General features: G+C 44.0%; 1 protein-coding gene across 2 annotated transcripts in view; it reads right to left on the reverse strand.

Moving 5' to 3' along the window:
* MLH1 (mutL homolog 1) overlaps positions 1 to 20,804 on the reverse strand; it is a 42,860-nt gene that overhangs the window by 2,049 nt on the left and 20,007 nt on the right. For both annotated transcript variants that reach the window (XM_008710344.2, XM_040636974.1), the window contains exons 12-16: positions 16,018 to 16,391; positions 14,232 to 14,380; positions 6,981 to 7,089; positions 5,014 to 5,077; positions 107 to 271 (exon numbers count right to left, since the gene is read on the reverse strand). In XM_008710344.2, the coding sequence (XP_008708566.1) occupies positions 107 to 271; positions 5,014 to 5,077; positions 6,981 to 7,089; positions 14,232 to 14,380; positions 16,018 to 16,391 (861 nt within the window). The remainder of the gene's footprint in view (positions 1 to 106; positions 272 to 5,013; positions 5,078 to 6,980; positions 7,090 to 14,231; positions 14,381 to 16,017; positions 16,392 to 20,804) is intronic.

The raw sequence follows: 20,804 nt of genomic DNA on the forward strand, positions 1-20,804 counted from the left end.
ATCCTCTCAGAGGTGGGCGGCCTTCTTGTCCTGATCTCAGACCGACTACAGAACTTGATACTTATCTGAGGAATACAACAGAGGCATAAAAATGGCTGTCACACACCTCATCGATTTCCAAAGAGAAATAGTCTGCAAGCATCTCAGCCTTCTTCTTCAGAAACTCAACAATGTACTCAGCAAGTCCTTCTTTGGGACCATCTTCCTCCGTCCAGCCACTCTCAGGACTATCCAAGGCGAGCATGGCCAGGTCAAACAGCGGTGCTGGCTCCTAGAATGGAGGCGGTGTTAACAGTGCATCCATGTGAAGCCTGTATTCCTTCCCACAAAACCACCACAGGCACACCTCGGAGGTACTATGGGTTTGGTTCCAGACTGCCATAGTCAAGGAATATCACAATATAGTGAGTCAGATGAATTTTTTGGTTTCCCAGTGCACATAAAAGTTATGTTTACACACATATATATCCTATCTATGAAGTGTGAAATAGTATTATGTCTAAAAAAAACAATGTACATCCCTTAGAAAAACAATTCAGCTGTAATCATCAAGACAGTATGGTACTGGCACAAAGAGAGAAGGAAAGATCAATGGAACAGAAGAGAGAACCTAGACGTGGACCCTCAACTCTATGGTCAACTAATCTTCGACAAAGCAGGAAAGAATATCCAATGGAAAAAAGACAGTCTCTTCAAGAAATGGTGTTGGGAAAACTGGACAGCCACATGCCGAAGAATGAAACTGGACCATTTCTCTGACACCATACACAAAAATAGACTCAAAATGGACTAAAGACCTAAATGTGAGACGGGAAGCCATCAAAATCCTAGAGGAGAACACAGACAGCAACTTCTTGCTAAATCCGTCTCCAAAGGTAAGGGAAACAAAGGCAAAAATGAACTATTGGGACTTCATCAAGATAAAAAGCTTTGCATAGCAAAATAAACAGTCAACAAAACCAAAAGACAACGGACAGAATGGGAGAAGATATTTGCAAATGTCTCATGAGATAAAGGGCTAGTTATAAAGAACTTACAAACTCAATACCCAAAGAACAAATAATCCAATCAAGAAATGGGCAGAAGACATGAATAGATATTTCTACAAAGAAGACATCCAAATGGCCAAGAGACACATGAAAAAGTGCTCAACATCACTGGGCACCAGGGAAATACAAATCAAAACCACAGTGAGATACCACCTCACACCAGTCAGCATGGCTAAAATTAAGTCAGGAAACGACAAATGTTGGCGAGGATGCAGGGAAAGGGGATCCTTCCTGCACTGTTGGTGGGAATGCAAGCTGGTGCAGCCACTCTGGAAAAAAAGTATGGAGGTTCCTCAAAAAGTTGAAAATAGAGCTACCCTACGACCCAGCAATTGTACTACTGGGCATTTACCCCAAAGATACAGATGTAGTGAAAAGAAGGGGCACCTGCACCCCAATGTTTATAGCAGCAATGTCCACAACAGCCAACCTATGGGAAGAGCCCAGATGTCCATCAACAGATGAATGGATGAAGAAGATGTGGTTCATACATACCATGGAATATTATTCAGCCATCAGAAAGGATGAATACCTACCATTTACATCGACAGAGATGGAACTAGAGGGTACTATGCTAAGCGAAATAAGTCAATCAGAGAAAGATAATCATCATATGGTTTCACTCATATGTGGAAATTAAGGGAAAAAACCCAGAATCATAGGGAAAGAGGAAAAAATGAAACAGGATGAAATCAGAGAGGGAGATAAGAGACTCTTAATCATAAGAAACAAACTGAGGGTTGCTGGAGGGGAGGGGGTGAAGGGATGGCGTAACCAGGTGATGGACATTGGGAGGGTATGTGTTGTAATGAGCACTGGGTATTATATAAGACTGATGAATCACAGACCTGTATCCCTGAAATAAACAATACATTATATGTTAATTAATTGAATTTAAATTAAAAAAAGTGAAAACAAAAAAAGAAAATGTGTGCTTCTGGAAAAAAAAATTATTGCTAAAAAATGCTAACCATCTGAGCTTCCAGTGAATTATTATCACTCATCACAGTTTGTATTATATACAAATACAATAATAAAAAAGTTTGAAATATTACCAGAATTACCAAAATGTGACACAGAGACATGAAGTGAGCAAATGCTATTGGAAAGATGGTGCCAACAGATCTGCTCAATGTAGGGTTGCCACAGATCTTGAATTTGTAGAAATGCAAGGTCTGTGACGTGCAATGAAGCACAAAATGAGGTGTGCCCGTGTGAAAACCACAAAGCCATGATCGTGACAGGTGAGAAACCCCAAATCTAACACTCACTCCCCATCTCCCACAGAGAAAACACCTGAAAATCACAAGAAAACCTCTTCCTCCTCCTCCTCCTCCTCCCCGGTGGCCACTGCAGCAGAGAGGATGTGACAGCCTGCNGAACAGGTGGGAAGGGGGAGGCCGTGTGGAGGCACTGCCCTCGTGCAGCTCTAAGGGCTCCATGCCTCACTGAAAACTAATGCAAGGGGACGGGAGAATCAGTTCAAGGACATCTCAGGTAAATCATCTGATTAGGAAGAAGACTGAAATATATGCTTAAAAATAAGATGCCTAAATTTTCTTCCATTTCTCCCCTTCCGACTTTACTATGGTCATACATTTTACTTTTACACATGTTACAAACCCACAGAACACTGTTTCTATTTTTTCATAATAGAGGAGTCAGTGAAAGGATTCGACAATTTAAATGTTTATGGACTCAGTACCAGAGCTTTAAAATCTATGATCAAACGAATGGAACTGGCAAAGAGAAAAAGACAGATTCGCAATTACAGAAGTTTCAATACCACTCTTTAAAAAAAATAAACTAGAAAATCAGGATATGGAAGATCTGAGCCTCACTGTCAACTTGCTATACTTGCCACTCCACTCAAGCAGACCAGGCTACACAGTCGTTTCAAGTGTGTGTGGGCCACTGAGCAGCACAGACCATACTCTTAGTGATTTCTAATTCAGTAACAGGTATCGGGAAAAGCTCCAAGTAACTGGAAACAACATACTTCTCAATAACCTGTGGGTCAAAGAAGAAATCAAAAAGGAAATAAAGTATTTTGAACTGGATGAAAATGAAAACAACTTATCAAAATTTGTGGGAAGCTGTGAAAGCAGCACTCAGGAAATGTATTAGCAATACATTAGAAAAAAATGATGTCCTATCAGTGACCTCAGCTTCCACCTTAAGAAATCTGAAACAGAAGAGCAAATTAAACCCAAAATAAGTAGAAAGGAAGTAATAAAGATCAGAGTAAATATCAATGGGATAGAAAACAGAAAAACAACAGAGAAAAATCAATGAAACCAAAAGTCAGTTCTTTGAGATCAATAAAAATAGACAAACTTCTAGCCAGACTGATTAGGTTAAAAAGAGAGGCCACACATCGCCAATATTGGGAATGAGAGAGGATCTAAACATTAAAAGAATTATGAAAAATACTATGAACAACTTCATGCCAATAAATTCAAAAACTTCAATGGAAAAATTCCTTGAAAGAAACCAAAACCAAAACTCCGTCAAGAAGAAAAAGACAACCCGAATAGTTACCTGTGAAAGAAACTGAATTTGTAGCTAAAAATGTTCCCATGAGGAAATCTCCAGACCCAGATGGCTTCACTCACTGGTGAATTCTACCAGAAATTTAAGGAATCACCCCAATTCTATACAAACTCTTCCAGATGATGAAAAAGGAGGGGAGAGCTCCCAACTCATTCTATGAAGCCAGCATTAATGCTGATACCAAACCAAAGACTACAAGAAAAAGAAAAACCAGTATCATTCATGAACATATATGCAGCAATTGTAAACAAAATTCTGGCAAATCAATTTCAATAATATATAAAAAGAGTACAGTTCATCCCAGGAACGCAAGATTGGTTTTTAACATGAAAATCAATGTAATTCATCATATTAAGAAATTTAAAAAGAATACCACGCAATTATCTTAACAGATACAGAAAAGTCATTTGAAAAAACTCAATATCCATTCCTGAATAAAACCAACTCTAAGCAAACAAGGAACAGAAGGGAACTTCCTCAACCTCATAAAGGACATCTCATCTCTACCTACAGCAGAAAAGCATACTTACTTTGGAAAGACTGAATGTGCTTCCCCGTAAGATCAGCAACAAGGATTTCCATTCTCACCACTTCTATTCAACATTGTACTAAGGGTCTAGCAGTCAGGCAAGAAAAAGAAAGCCATCCAGGTTGGACAGGAAAAATAAAACTGCCTTTATTCACAGAGGCTATGATCATCCATGTAGAAACTGATAGAAATCTGTAAGAAAACCACTAGCACTACTAAATGAGCTTGGCAAGGTTGCAAGGGACAAGATCAATGTACGTAAACACCTGTGTTTCTATATACTAGCAACACACAACTGGAAAATTTTTAAAATGCCATTTATAATAGCGTCAAAAAATGTGGGATAAGAAGGGATAAATCTAACAAAAGATTTCCTCCCCAAATTGCTCTGCAGATTCAAGACAACCCCAATAAAAATCCTAGTAGGCTTTTTTGTAGTTATGTCGGCTGTACAAAGATGATATGAAACTACATAGATAAGTAGTCTGATTTTAATTCTAAATTAAAATTAAGCAATGAAAAGGTCTTGGAAGAAATGACCTAAGACTGTCAGTTGGGGTTGGTTGTGTTTGGGTCATAGGCCTTAGAGGATGTTTATTTCTATTTTTATCTCTCTACAGGTTTTCTTAAGTAGATATGTACTAACCAATACAATAATAAACTTTTGTTTAAGCTGGCTACCAAGTGACTATTCTGCTTTGTATAAAACTGTGTTATAACTAAAGATGCTTCCATATACAAATCATACAATACAAACACGATCCTAGGCATATTTAGAAAAACTTAATATACCGCCAAGCAGATAATTAGGGTAAAGCTATTACTTTCAGAAATGACCAGGTGCTGGAAGTTTCAGAAGTGAGAAGCAGGAAGTAAACTTACCGAGAGTCTCAGAACACCAAAATTGGCAAAATCATAAATGAGTATCTGGTAGAACAGTTCTTCACTGAAAATAAAAATGAAGTGACTTTAAGGAAATGCTGAATCCGTGCTTGAAAGCCAAGCAGTCAGGACAAACAGAAGAAATAACCCCTGCAACATGGATGGGACATGCCGTGGAGACTTCCTGACAGTCTACAAGACCTCCTCCTCCTCTAAGGAGCTGGGACCCATTGCGTGCTCCAGTCAGGGCTTCGGCTGTCCAGCTGCCCCACGCGGCTTAGAGCACTAAGGCTAAGTCTCTAAGTCACCCAGACTCTGTCCCCAACCCCTGGTGCTGTAAAAGGCTGCTGAACGCCCTGTAGGTGAAATGTAAGAAATTTTTGTTGGCTTACTTTTTCCCCCACTTACAAAGAATCCTATAAATCACTTTTTTTTTTTTTTTACAACTCACCATTAAAAATGGTATGGAGTATATAAGGAGAGCAGGAGACTTGCTAAATAATCACAAGTGCACACAAGGCAGAACTAGACCAGCTGGCTGTTTGGTGTAGGATGATGCACTGGCTGGCAACGCTCCGAAAGCAGCTGTGGGGGTACAACACGCTGGCCTCCTTACACAGCACGGTGCTGAAATTAATGGCACTTTATAGTTCTTAAGCAATCTGAACCATATAGGTCTGTTTAAAGCCTTCTCATTATCAATCAAAGTAGACAACGTATCTGCTATGCCTGCGTTACAGGGGGAAACTGAGGCACCCAGCGAGTACCTAACTTGTCCCAGGTCAGAGCTAATAAGATGGAAAAGGAAGGAGTTGAATCCAGATTCTGCACTCTGAACCTGATTCTCAATCTGTTTCTTTTAGCTTCTCACTGGGAAACCATTCACATTTATTAATAGCTGAAATTCTAGCGCTGGCCTGGCTTTCTGTTTGTAAAATGAAAGAACCTGAACACAGTGTGATTTGGAGTCTTGGAAATGTACTTATATGAGATGGGAAAGAAAGAACAAGGGCAGTAGAATTCCCAACACATTCATAAGAGACAGCCCACTGCACAAGCCAAAGGATTCTCAAAGAAAAGACAAGGGATCCTGAACAGAGCTGCACCAAGACAGCCTAGAAGGGGTGAGTTCTGAATATCCAAAGACATGTGTGTGGCAGCAGTCAGCTCTGGGCTGGGGAAGTTTCTAGGTGAGGGAGGAAATTAGTTCTTATCTTGTGCGCCACCCCCAAGCAACGTATGGCGGCTGCCTTGCTCACGGGCTCACGAAGCACTGCAAGGCGTCAGCAGGGCTTGGTGGGAAAGGGCCCCACAGTGGCCAGGTGATGTCTAGTAGATGCCGGGTGGCAGCACCCTCCCATCTGTGCCACCTAATTGAGAACAGATTTGATACAGGTTCTAGACTCACTAGGAGCTCATCGACCAAGGTCTCTGGGAACAATCAATAGCTATGTACTAGGCAAATGGCACGGCTTGTCAACCCCGCTGGCTCATGCGGTGGCGAGAGTAAGCCTTGGCGACATTCCCTAAAGAGGAAAGGGGGCATTGGGTCTTCTTTCTCTTGCATCCCACATTACCCCACTGCACACAGCAGATGCTAGAATTCTCTACTGGCACTAAGCCCTCAACACCTGGTTCAACCACAGTGGTCAACATTTACTGAGGACCAAGAACCTGCCAAACATGAGGCTTCTCATGTCATTTCTTATCCTCACAAAACCCTGCAAGTGAAGTAGTAATTTCCAAATGTGCAGATGAGAAGTCTGAGACACAGTTTAGGGAAGTACCTTGTCCAGGGTGACAAAAATGGTAAATGGTTGGGCCTGGACTGGAAACCATCCGTCTGTCTCCAAAGCCTGGGACCTTCCCCAACAGCTCAGACCGCTCGCTGTCCCTGGCTTTTTGTGCCTGCGCCTCCAGACCATTCTTGTAGTGGCCCTGCTTTTGTCATGCACTTACTCGTTTACCTCAGTTTGGTGGTGTTGAGAAGGTATAACTTGGTCTGATGCTGTGCCAAGGCCCACTGCGGATTCACGCAGCCCACAAAGGAGTGGTTATGCAGCATCTCTCGGAGCGCTGGAAAAGAAAGAGCCGGTCAGGAACGGCATCCCACCAACACCGCTTTGCAGCCCAAAGCACCAGAGCTAGAGACAACAAACGAGCACGATGCCTGCAATGTACCTCTTGCTGAAAACACACACAAATGAGGAATAAATGATAACTAATCTTTCAAAATGCAACAAAAACATTGCCCAAAGGTAAAGGAAAACTTTGCCCAACGATCACACCCTAAGGCAAAGCAGGAAGCCAGAGAAGTACTGCGAACTCTGAAGCCAGCTTCACCCAAAGGCACCAGAGGAACTCGGGAATCACAAACGCTAGTCTGTGCAGGCTCTCAGGTGCGGGGAAAGAAGAACAAAAATGTAGGGATGGTTTGAAACGGGGAGTCTAATAGGAGACCACTTCCCCAGCATGTGAAGCTGAGATGCCAGGGGCCGCACCCTCAGGCAAAAGAGAAGAAATCCTGCCGTGTCCCGAGTCCCAGGGCAGGGAGCAGAACTGCCCACGGACCTCAAGCCTGGGTGTTGGGGGTAAAGAAAAAAATCACAGCCCCGAGAATCTGTAACCACGAGCCGGTCCTCACAAGCTTCTGCAGCCAGGATTCACGCTAAGTGCGTTGCCTAAAACCTTGTATGGAGATTTTAGTTTAACATTGATTCCAGGGCTGACTGTTCCTCCAGGTCCCTGATAGAATCAAATGCAAATTCTCTGCGGAGAAATTCAGTTTCAGTCCAGGCTTCAAATTATCCCCCACAGATAAAATACCAGAAGCTAGCAGTCAAAAAATTACAAAACACACAAAGAATGTAGCAAGAACCAGAATCCAGAAGAAACCACACGACCTCTGCAAAGGTTCAGAGACTGGAAATACCAGCAAAGAAGAGAAAATAAGTATGTTCAGGAGGCTTAAGAGGGATTAAACAATGAATAAGTAGCAAGAGACTATCAGAAATGACCAAGATCTACAAAAGAAACCGAATTTCTAAAAATGAAAAATATATGACTGAACTTAAAAATCAAGACCGACTTCACAACAGATGAGACAAAGTTGCCAAGATAATAACTGATAGGTAGATCTGAAAAATTATCCAGAATGCAGCGCAGAGAGACAAAGAGGAAAACTACAGAACTGCTTATGCAACATGGAAGATAATAAATATATAACTCGAGTTCCAGAAGGGAGAGAGGGCAGGGGGAGATGATATTTACAGTTTGAAGACAAAAAATATCTGCAACTATCCCAGAAGTGACAGAAGACACCAAACCTCAGTTCTAGGAAGCCCAACAAAACCCACACTTGGCATACAGAGATACTGCGTACACTAAAGAAAAGAGATCTTAAAAGCACTCAGAGACAAAAGAGAGATTCCCTACAAAGTAATAAAATATAAGACGGTTAGCTGGATTTTCAGCAGTAAGAGTGGAAAATGATATCATTTTACCAAAAAATGATAGAACACCACCTCTGGTGCATTAAGAAAAAGTCAATCTGGAATTTTAAACCCAGCAAAAAACACTTTCAAAATGAGCATAAACTGGACAAAACAAAACTCAGTTGGCCACCCAAGACCCCACCTAATGGACAGGCTTCAGGTAGACCATGAACGATCTAAGGGAAAGAATTATGAGCAAATAATATTCACTAAATCCAAACAAAGTGACAATGACAATGTATTATAGAACAATTTGATATCCACATGAAAACCATGAATCTAACACCATACACCAAAGACGAATTCCAGGAGGACTAGGGATTTACGTATAAGCATTTTAGGAGACAATATAAGAATATGTTAATTAAACCCAGAGTTAGGAAACATTTCCTACATTAGATTTAAAAAGCCAATCTGTAAAGAACAATTCACAAAACCTGCCTATGTTAAATCTAAGAATTTCTATTCATGAAACAAGTATTTGTTTAAAAAAAGAAGAAGAAAATGGATAAATACTAAACTGGGGGAAGATGTTTTCATGTAACTGATCATTATCTGGAATATTTGAAGAACTCCTCAAACCAGTCTGAAAAGACCACAAACCCAACAGAAAAATGGGCAAAAAACTAGAACAGGCACTTAACGGAAGGGGAAATATCCTTCAATTTATAGTAATCAGGGAGATGCAAATTAAACCACCATTAGCTACCATTCCACAAACACCAAAGTGGTAAAAAGTCTGACAAGACCAAATGTAGGAGAGGAAGTGGAACAAATGCAACTTCCGTGCCCTGTTGGTGGGGCCAATGGGTACGTTTATCTGACCCCTTTGAAAAACAATTCATCATCTTCTGACTCAGCAGTAGCTCTGCTGAGTATATACCCACAGCAGAGCTTCCCCACCAGTGTGCCTTGCAAGCTCTTGAATCTCTCATGGCCAGAGCGGGAGGGGGTATGAGCAGGCAGGGATGAGGCCATCTGAATCCAAATGTCCTTCAGCAGAACGAATGAACAAACGTGCAGTTACAGTCACCAACTGGAATCTATTACACAGAAAAAGCAAACCAGAGCTATATGTAGTCAGATGGATGAATCCTAGAACAGAATGCATGTGTATGTATGTTTTATGCACACACACACTATACACCCCCCCCAAAAAAACCCTTACAGTATGATTCCATCTATGTAAAATTTAAAACTTGCAAACTGAACAAATTTTTTAGGGCTATAAATACGGCTGGTAAAACTATATTAAAAAGAAATAACAATCATAAAATTTAAGAAAGCGGTTACCTCTAAGGGAGAAGGGAAGGGGTTAGTTTAGGGAAGAAGAACCTAAGAGATTCAGAGGTGATGAACCCACAATGCTCTATCTCTTAACCAGGTGTTCACGTGTTTTCTTGTATAGATCTTAGGTATGTATTTTATAAATTTGATTTTTTTATTTACCAATACATCTGTGTGTGTGTAAGTAAAAATACCACCACCATAAAGGGGGGTGGGGAAGGGTCTGGGGACAGCAGTAAGCCTGTAGACCATGTTTTCACTATACTTCTCTTTTTTAGCTTAGGCACCACAAGTGAATTCTCATATTGTTACATAAGTTCTGTAATGCTCTCCGTCTCCCCAAGCCCCAATAGAAAGAGGCTTATTTTCTTCATTTTTAGAATGAAGTGTTCCCCTCTGTTCCCACTGGAAACTCAATGTCTCTACAGGATGTACTGTGTAGGCGGAAAATGATTATTTTAAAAGCTGGAGAACATCGAATAATCTTGAATAATGAGGCACTGGAGGAAAGAGAAAGCAGTGTAATCCACTAAAAAAAGGGTCAGAGATTTTTCCATACAGATTTTTCATAGAGCCCTCTGACGCATCCTAGCTACCGAGGTGCAGCCCTGCCAGCCTGGGTGGGGAAGGGAGGCGGCTGCTGGCTTGGTGCGGGCCTTCCAGAGTCACTCTTTCATCCAGGCGGGACTTTTCTTCCCGCCACTTGGAGCTCTTCACAATGTATCAGGACCTCAAGAACCTCTCTTTCATCCCTCCTCTAAATACCTCCCCAGCATCACAAGTCTGTGGGCATCTCCCTGCCGTTTCGCCAGCAGCAAAATGGGACAAGATCCTTCTGTGCTTCAAAGCCCAACCACACAGCTGGGCTCCCAATGGAGGTCCCGGGTCTCGCTCGGCCTGTTTTTCTGAGAAGGAGCAAGTAAAGCCAAAGCTAAGGAAGCGCGCCGGGTGCTCTGGTTCTTCACGGCCGTGTGCGGAGCAGAAGCTCAGCGCCCTACCGGACCGCCTGGCGGGAGCCCCCGCGGGCACGGCCTCTGGCCGCCGCCCCAGATGAGCCAAAAGCCATCCCGGCAGCTCTCACCCTGAGCGCCACTGGTGTGGCCTTCTACCTCCATTACAGAGTAGCTTTCATTTTACCTGCTGCGGAAGCCAGCTACTTACTAACCACTGCCCAAACCACGGCGGAATCCTGTACGGCAGGGCTCATTCACCTCTCCCTCTGCCTCAGCACCCAGCCCCGGGCATTTTGTGCAGATAGCATACTTGACAGGTGTTTGCCAACCTGATTTCATGTACCAAAATGATCACCTGAGGACAAGCCATATAAAAGTATGAACACTGACACCCAGGACCGTTGCCCAAAGACCAAGGGAAAAAAAATAAAATAGTGGGTAAAATGTTAAACACGTTCACATTCAAATGATGGCAAAAAAATTACAATATTCCTTGTCCTCATTCATTAATAGATCAAAATTATGAGACTTGCAAGTACATTCAGTCATTATTAATCTGAGATGAGCCTAATTCCTCGGAACTGACTGGATACCGGGCCAAAAATGTCCCGCATTTGCCCACCAGGGCTGGGGAGATCCAGCACACTCGAGAGAGGTGCCTGGTTGAGTGTTCAACTTCGACATCCTGTAGAAGAAAGGTTCACCTCCCGGGCAACTGCTCTCAATCATGTACACACTGCTTCAGCAAATACCTACGGAGTCCACCTGCCAGGCCCCCTGTGGACACCGAGGGTGATGCACTGAGTGTGACAGACACGATCCCTGCACAGACAACACACCGATTGAATAAAACCACACAAATGAGCACAACGAGGAACGTGGGTACAAGGAGAGCATCCCTTACTTCTCTCCTGGGCTGGGGCACGGCCAGTCCCTGCGGGGGAGCAGCCGGGCTGCTGGTCTGTTAAGGGAAGTGGCCTACCTCACCAAATCTGAGCTCCAGGGAAATCCCTGGACAGCATTCACCTCGAAGACAAGCAGCTTCCCCGACCTGGGGCCACGGGGCTAAAGTACGCGCTAGTGGGCAGGACCCAAGGCCCCATCCCGTGGACAGAGGCCTGAGCTGACGAGGCACGCACGAGGGATCTCAGGTGTTCATCGCAAGGGCCCGGTAAGGGCTGAAGCAGTGCTATCATGCTGTGGAGCAGGAAAATAATGCCCTAAAAAGGTGAACCCATTTCTGCTAGGTGAGGGAATGGTGTAGCTGGCAGGAGCTTCCGCAGAGCCCGTCCGGCTCACTCCACTCCCACACGAAAGCCACCACACCTTCTGTGAGACCCTACACCGGCGCGTCTGAAAAACCAGCCTCGGTGGCGGGGATCAAATCACAAGGGGCACCTGCCCCCTAGAGCAGCTGGTTTGTTTAGCCTCTGAGTCCTGGGCCAGCCACCTCGTGTGCAGACCGTGTCAGTCACCATCCGCCCTCGGTGACGTGTGTCCCTGGGCCTGTTTCTGACTGCTGGGATGTTCTAACTCATCTGTCCACTCCTGTCCTCTCCATCTTCCATTTCATGTCCTCACCTTCAAAACAGGTAACAGCAGCTGCCTGCCTCCCTCACAAGTTGATTCTAGATTTAAATGAGATAACATGTACAAATACACAGTTTGGGAACATTGAGATTCATCATCTGAGCCTCAGCAATGGACTCCAAACCTGATCCAACTTGACTCAGGTTAGCTTGACACTGCACTGAAAATAGTGTGCAACTAGTCAGAAATTTCTCAAAACTCTAACTTTAAATAGCCAATTTACATAAGGGATACAAGCCCTCAAGGAAAACTCCGTAAACTCCAAATCTGAGGGAGGCTGTCAATTGAAACTACTGTGAACAAGCCTGCTAAATAAATCAAGGAACAGCCCACCTCTCTTATAACGTTTCAAACGGTTTTAAAAGCTTCCAGCTTGAAAGCCAATAAGCGGAAGTAAAGAGCGACTGGAGCAAATCTTCGTGCAAACAAAAATCGGAGGCCAACTGGCAGCTACTTCTACAGCTGGTCAGACCTCAGTCACAGGAAGCTTTTACTCTTCCCACGTGTAGAGACACCTATGGCTTTGCCCACATGTGGACAAAGCCCAGAGAGCTGAGAAAAGAGAGAATGAACAGGAAAGGCAAACTGAGGCCTTCCTGAATTCGTTCAAACAAGGGGTGACTGGGATAGAGAAAAATGTAGGGGGCCACAGAGTCACAACAGTGCGTTAGAAAGTGGAGGACTGGGGCAGCTGGCTGGCTCAGTCAGTTAAGCATCTGTCTTTGGCTCAGGTCATGGGTCTCTGGGTCCTGGGATCGAGCCCCTGTGGAGCCCCGCATTGGGCTCCCTGCTCAGTGGGGAGTCTGCTTCTCCCTCTCCCAATGCCTCCCCCCCAGCTTGTGCTCTCTCTCTCAAATAAATAAAATCTTTAAAAAAAAAAGAAGAAGAAGAAGAAGAAGGTGGAGGATTAGTGTGAAAAGTGCTAACCTGCTCTGCTCCCCGGCCACTGAGGACTTTAACCACGTTGTCATATTTTAAGATGCGGGTTGAAACGTAACTATTTTAATCAGGAAATGTGTTATCGATGAAACATGGAAAGGCCATGACTAAACCGCTGAGACTCAAGTGCAGAGCTGCTGTCTGGAGCCCGGAGCCGTGCTGTCTCCGCTTGGAGCATGACCGTCTGACTCAGCAGGTGAGGGTGGCTCTTTGGGCCAAGCTGGTGTTCTGGTCCTCAATCCCTGCGCAGTTTGTGCCTGGGACATGACTAGCCCCCTTTAATTCCTAAACCCACATCAGCTGGTTTTGAAGTAACCGGGACCAAAACGGAGCTCTATCCTCAAGTATTCTGAAAAGCTGTATCTGAGGAAGGTGATGTTGATTCATGGCTTTGTCTTCCGGGTATAAAAATATCTACTGACTTCTTACTCTGTAACAAGTGTTTTACTTATTTTCTCTCTAATCAGCACAATCATCTTCAAGGGTAAAATCAATCCCGTTTTAAAGATGAGGAAAAACCGAGGCAGAGCAAGGATAAGTCACGAGTCTAAGGTCACACAGCGGAATTGGTAGTGCCAGGAGAGCCACTGGGGGCCCTCCAAAGCCTGCTCTAGCAAGAGCACGCCCCGCTCAGGCCACAGATTAGAATCTTGTGGGTCATCACACCGCTTTAAACTAAGAAACAAACTGAAAATTATGTAAATGACTCCTTTACTCTGGCTGCTAGGATTCAGCGAGAATATCGATCAATTATAATTAAAACCAGAGATTACTTTTTCCATTCCCTCCCAGCTGAAAATAGTCTTTCAGCTGCTGCTGCTGCGGGTGAGGAAAGGGAGGCGTGCTCAGCACACCGCAGCGGCCGCCCTACTGTCAACACTTTCTGCATTTCCTAAAACTTGACGTTAGCAGCTCTGGCCCTTGGAGGCCCCGACAGACGTCGGCACTTACGTACTCTCATGTCCCCGCTCGTTAATTTCTTCCTGGAGGCTCAGCACACTGGTGAGGTTGATGATCCTCCGCCGAGGGGTACACGCTGCTGTCATTTCCTTTCGGGAATCATCTTCCACCATTTCCACATCAGAGCTTTCCCGAGGCCTCTTTCTGCAATGAAGATAAGAAGCCGGCAGATCATGACTATCCTTGAAAGCTTTTTTAAATCACCCAAATTTTGTGTATTGCATTTTGGAAAAGGGAGCAGCTTCTCGTGCTGGCTCTGCACATCTGGGGCGGGGTCCTTGTGCAGGCGGCAGATTAGCAAGATTGGTCTGTTCTCTGGCACCCCGTGAATCAGAGGACCCGAGCCCCCAGCAGCCAGCCCCTGCGCACAGCAGGCCTCTGGAGTCACTCGCCCGGTGCAGCTGCAGGGCCCTGAGCGTGTGCGCCCACCTCGCCAAGTGTCACCCGTTCAGTCCTCCATCAGACACTGTTACAGCGCCAGCTCCACACGGCCGCGCACCAGACAGACAAGGTGCTGGCTCTCACGGCGCTTACTTTCTAGCTGGAGAGTCAGAAAGCCACAGAAAAAAGATCCTTTGAAGCAGCAGAAAATGCTAAGAAGAAAAGTAAACAAGGCAACAGGATGATGGAGGAGTGAGAGGGCCTCTGGCAAGAGGTGACTCGTGAGTGGAGGCCTGAGCGACAAGAAGGCAGTCCTCCTAGGCCCTCAGCACAGGGAGGGAGAACAAAGCAGGGGAGCTCAGGCAGTGCAGGCCAGCCACACAACAGTGTGGCCAAGGACCCTGCAGGAGAGGGAAAGTGGGGGCTCAAGCGGGGGGCAGGGTGGTGCACCCAAATGCAAGGGGAAGCGTTGATTTTCAGCTGAGGAGTGATACAATCTCATTTCTGGTTTCAGAGATTTCTTTCAACTGCTGTGTGGTAAAGAGCTGGTGGTGTTACTTCCCCCAGTGACAAAGAGACACGTAACCCTGCCCTGCAGGGCTGCTAAGAGCACAACACGAGATAGTGCAGGTAAAGTATCCAACACACACTGGGTTCCCCACAGGTGGCAGCACCCCTGATTATTCCCTGGAGACACCCCAACACGTTGTCTTGCTAGACTGACTTGGCAACAAGCAAACTGGAATCAAGTAACTCGTCCAAAACCCAATGGCCGCTTAGCACTGGGGTTCCGGGGCCAGGCAGGTGCGTAGCCCTGGGAGAGCACCTTCCCCCTGAGCCCAGGCGCTGTGCCCGAGCCCGCTGGGGAAGGGGCATCCGCCTGGGCTCAGTGCCGCACCCCTGGGGAGCCTGCGGAGCATGTCCTTCGAAGGCAGGGAAATGACAGCCGCTGCTGCCAACCGCCCTTCTCCCGCTCTCACCTCCAGCCCGTGGGCTTCAGGGCCTTTATAATCTGAACTGAGAAAAATGTGTTTTTCCTGAGAGGAGTGGAAGCAGCCTTGAGTGGGATGAGGGAAAATCCTCTGGATATTTCAGGGTTCTCTCTAGCCTCCTCTGCTATTGAGGCATTATCAAAATCCAGTACTAAAAATAAAAGATAAATCTTACTTTTTTTTCCTGATGTGTGTTTAACTCATGCTTGGAACCATGGACATTTAAAATATCTCAAAGGCCACTGAGTGGGGGGCTCTCAAGCCATAGTCAAAGGCAGAGCGCTGTCCCATTGGAGGCAGAGGGCGGGTCAGGCAGAGAGAAGCTGCAGGTGGTTCATGCCAAGTCAAGCCAGAGGCGGTTTCAGGAAAGAACAGCAGAGGCAGGTGCACTCCTCCCAAAGTCCATACCTGGGGTTGCCTGGGCTGGAAGAGGGCCCTCTCTTCTCTGACGTTTCCGAGGTCCCCTCTGTCACATCCACCTCCGTGCCCTGATTTGTGGCAGCCACTTGAGCAGGCTCTGGGAGTTCAAGCATTTCCTCATCTTGCTGCCCAGCCCCACCACTGGAAGCATCAGTCCTGTCTTCTGGGACAATGGCCTGAGGCTGACTGGACAGAGCCTTGCTCATGGGCTGCAGAAAGGCATCGAGCTTCTGTTCCCGTGAATCTGTGCGGACCATCTGGTGGGCATAGACCTTGTCGCCACTTCCAGTAGATGAGGGGGTCACACCCGTTGTGGATTTAACCACCTCCACAGAGGAGCCAGCAAGACCTGGTAGTAAAGTCTATGTTAAAAAAGAAGGTAGTGGGTTAAAAAATTTTTTTTAAATAAATAAGATTCCTAGCCACTGTGATTTTTTAAGCTCAATGGCATTTATGTAATGTATGATTCACTTTATGTTTTTGCTGAACCCTTTCTATATTCTGTCCTATATGTTTCAATAAAATAGAATCTCTCTGGAAAAAAAAAAAAAAAGGCGGCAGTGGGACAATTCAGAATATGAAATAAATGTCCAGGTCCCAGGGGCACCCAGGGGCACCTGGTACAGCAGGTGACTCTTGATCTTGGGGTTGTTAAGTTTGAGCCCCAAAGTGGGTGTAGAGATCAGTTAAAAAAATAAAATCTTTAAATAAGAAGAAATAAAAAAAAGAAGTCCAGACCCCAAAGTGGAGCAGCACTGGAGAAAGAAGCTAGAACTAGTATAATCATCGTTACAGAAATACTAATATAGACTCAATTCTGACCAAAACTTGAAGTCTAAAAGATGCACCAGTAAAAATGCAAAAATTCAGAAAAATCCTCACAATTTTAAAATTGGTTTGAAAATGGGGAATACTAGTGTAAAGTGCTCATATTTTTTTGCTGCCATAAGAGGATTTCATTTTTTATTGTAGTAAAATATACGCGAAATTTGTCATTTAACCATTTTTAAGTGTACAGCTCTGTGGCATTAAGTATGTCACATCATTGTGCAACCATCACCACTATCTATCTCTAGAACTTTTTCAAAGTTCCAAACTGAAACTTTGTACCCATGAAGCAATAACTCACCATTCTCCCCTCCCTACCAGTTCCTGGCAGCCACTATTTTGTCTGTTTTTAGATATACAGATTTCCTAGCTCTGTCCACTGGAAAGGCCTAAAGCCAATGACCAGCCAGCAGCAATAAGGACCCCCAATCCCAGATTATAGTCTCTAAATACCATCCCCACTAAAATACACCAGAGTTCCTTGGAGAAATGGCCAATTCCAGGGCCTGGGCTGGGCAAGTACAGGGTGAGCCTAAAACATCTTCTCTTGCCAGAAACAAGGAAACCATCAAAGACTAATGGAATTGGGTCAAAAGGACAAGAGCACTAGTTTGAAAGGGCTTTTGTTGGTCTAAGATGGGATAATTTCAGGATCTAAAAGAAAAATGACTATCATGAACTAAATTATATTGTTTTGTTAACAGCTATGATAAAATATTAAGAGAAAAAGAAAAAGATGGAGAGGGAGAGGGAAAGAGAAAGAGAGCACAAAGTCATTAAACATCCCTGGAGATCACTAGGACGTCAACTCATTCCTTTGCAAACTGATAATTAAAGGGACAGAACTCAGCATTTACCCTTACTTTCTAGTGTGAACTGTATTTTAGGATAACCAAAAAGTTCTAACAAACGAGGAAAAGTTACTGTATACAGAAGAATTATAATTAATATAGAGAAAATGATAAAATCAGAAAATCATAATCTAGCAATCCTAGTAAAAAAACTGATTCAGGTAATGGTCATCAGTGAATGGTGAAACCATTAAGCTAAATATTCCTGGGAAACTTGACAATGAAGGAAACAGCTAGCACCAGCTGAACCCATGGAGGAGTCTTAGCACCAAAATGACGTAACAAGTCAGTATGCGCCTCCTGCTGGGGCATGACAGACAGTACATGGCATCATCTATCAAGAATTCTCACACAGAAATCTCATTCATAAATCTGAATGTAATCATGCCAGTTTATAGGAATTCCCAGCTTACAGGAAATGTGGAGGATTAGAACAAGTTAAATGACACTAAGAAGAAGCAGTCAGCCAAAGAGAAATGTGCATTATTCTATAGGAAGCCTTTAGAAAAAGCCAGTAAGAACAACAAAAAAGTGTACAGGGACTTTTCTGGTTTCAAAGAGACTTTTTTAAAAGAGATTTAAAAGACAACAACTAAATACAGTGAGTGGAACTTAACTGAATATATATTTGAATGAAGCTACTTAATAAAAGGATCTTTTTTGGACAGTTGGGACATTTGAATATGGACTAGATATTAAATGATATTACTATTAATTTTGTTATGTATAAAAAAGGACAATTGTGATTATATAAGAAAAAAATATTTTAGGGGCGCCTAGGTGGTGCAGTTGTTAAGTGTCTGACTTTGGCTCAGGGTGTGATCCCGGCAATCCGGGATTGAGCCCTACATCGGGCTCCTCCGCTGGGAGCCTGCTTCTTCCTCTCCCACTCCCCCTGCTTCTGTTCCCTCTCTCGCCGGCTATCTCACTCTGTCAAATAAATAAAATCTTAAAAAAAAATTTTTTTAAACACATATAAAATACCAGGGAAAAAAGTAAGTCCCTTAAATGAGCTTTAAAATATTCCTTTCCCTTGGGGCGCCTGGGTGGCATGGTCGGTTAAGTGTCTGACTCTTGGTTTCACCTCAGGTCATGATCTCAGGGTTGTGAGATCAAGCCCCACATCGGGCTCCATGCTCAGTGCAGAGTCTGCTTGAGATTCTCTCTCTCTGCTCCTCCCGTTTGTGCTCTCTCTCTAAAATAAATTTTTTAAAAAATGCTTCACATCACTTGCCATCAGGGAAATACAAATCAAAACCACAATGAGATACCACCTCATACCAGTTAGAATGGCTAAAATTAACAAGACAGGGAACAACAGATGTTGGCGATGATGTGGAGAAAGGGGAACCCTCTTACATTGTTGGTGGGAGTGCAAGTTGGTGCAGCCACTCTGGAAAACAGTACGGGGCTTCCTCAAGAAGTTAAAAATAGAGCTACGTTACGACCCAACAATTGCTCTACTGAGTATTTACCCAAAAGATACAGATGTGGTGAAAAGAAGGGGTACATGCACCCCAATGTTCACAGCAGCAATGTCCATAATAGCCAAACTGTGGAAGGAGCCGAGATGTCCTTCAACAGATGAATGGATAAAGAAGATGTGGTCCATATATACAATGGAATATCACTCAGTCATCAGAAAGGATGAATACCCACCATTTACATCAACATGGATGGAACTGGAGGGTATTGTGTTAAGTGAAATAAATCAATCAGAGAAACACAATTATCATATGGTTTCACTCACATGTGGAATATAAAGAATAGCACAGAGGACCATAGCGGGAGGGAAAACTGAATGGGAAGAAATCCGAGAGGGAGACAAACCATGAGAGACTGTTGACTCTGGGAACCAAACTGAGGATCGTGGAAAGGGAGGATGGTGGGGAGATGGGGTAACTGGGTGACAGGCATTAAGGAGGGCAGGTTATGTGATGAGCACTGGGTGTTACCCGCAACTAATGAATCACTTGAACATTGCATCAAAAACTAATGATATGTTGGATAATTGAATTTAAATTAAAAAAAAGTAAAAAACAAACAAAAACCACCACTTTTTTCCCTAATCCCAAGTGAGAAAGGGAAAGAGAAAACAAATACGGCAAAATGCTGATGGTTGTTGAAGCTGGGTGACAGGTACGTGGACCGTTTGTGTAGTACGTACTTTCATGTGTACTTAGAGTCAATAATGAGCTAAATAATAAACAGTTAAATAAAGTAGCAAATCTGCTAAAAAGGAAAAACCTCCCTTCATGGACAATGTAAAGCACTTGCAGCACACACAGGCCAATGAAGTGAGTACAGCTGGCCCTTGAACAGAGCAGAGGTGAATGCCATGGGTCCGCTTACATGCAGAATCTTCCCAACACAGTGCTGTGAATGTATTTTCTCTTCCTTGTGATTTTCTTAGTAAGTTTTTTTCCTGCATTACTTTATTGTAAAAGTACAGTGTATAGCACATATACAAAATACGTGTTAGTCGACTATTTATGTTATTGGTAAGACTTCTGATCAACAGTAGGCTAACAGGAGTTAAAGTTTTGCAGAGTCAGATTTTTGACTGTCCAGGGCTCTTAACAGAACTACTTTGCAGATAGTAATTTTAAAGTCCAGAAAAGTGAAACACCTTGTCCAACAGGATGGAGCTGCCACAAACCCCCAGAGCCCCTAGGCTTCCTGATTTCTATACCAAATGGTTTCATTGCAAACCAGGGCTTGTGCTGTAGGCCCCGGGCAGTATCGTGCAAGACACAGCTGGGGAATAGGACAGAAGATATTCTGATGTCCCCAGAGGAGTGGGGACAGCTCTGAGTTTGGATCCCACTACCCACAGCAATGCTCCAAAGCTTGTGCCACTGCACCAACAGAGGCAGGCAGTCTGATCCAGAAACACACTTTCCTTCTGAAGACACATGGGTCAGGACTATGCAGAATTCTATGGGAAATTACAGTGTAAGCTCACTAAATGAATCTGACTTATGCAAAATAAAGACACAGAGGAAGGTGAGAAGTTCCTTCCCCAGTGCAGCCATGGACACACTCCAGGACCTCTGGCAAATCTTTTTTTTTTTTTTAATCTCAGCTAAGACAGAG

This window comes from Ursus maritimus, unplaced genomic scaffold, assembly GCF_017311325.1.
Source record: "Ursus maritimus isolate PB19 unplaced genomic scaffold, ASM1731132v1 scaffold_20, whole genome shotgun sequence".
Classification (NCBI taxonomy): domain Eukaryota; kingdom Metazoa; phylum Chordata; class Mammalia; order Carnivora; family Ursidae; genus Ursus; species Ursus maritimus.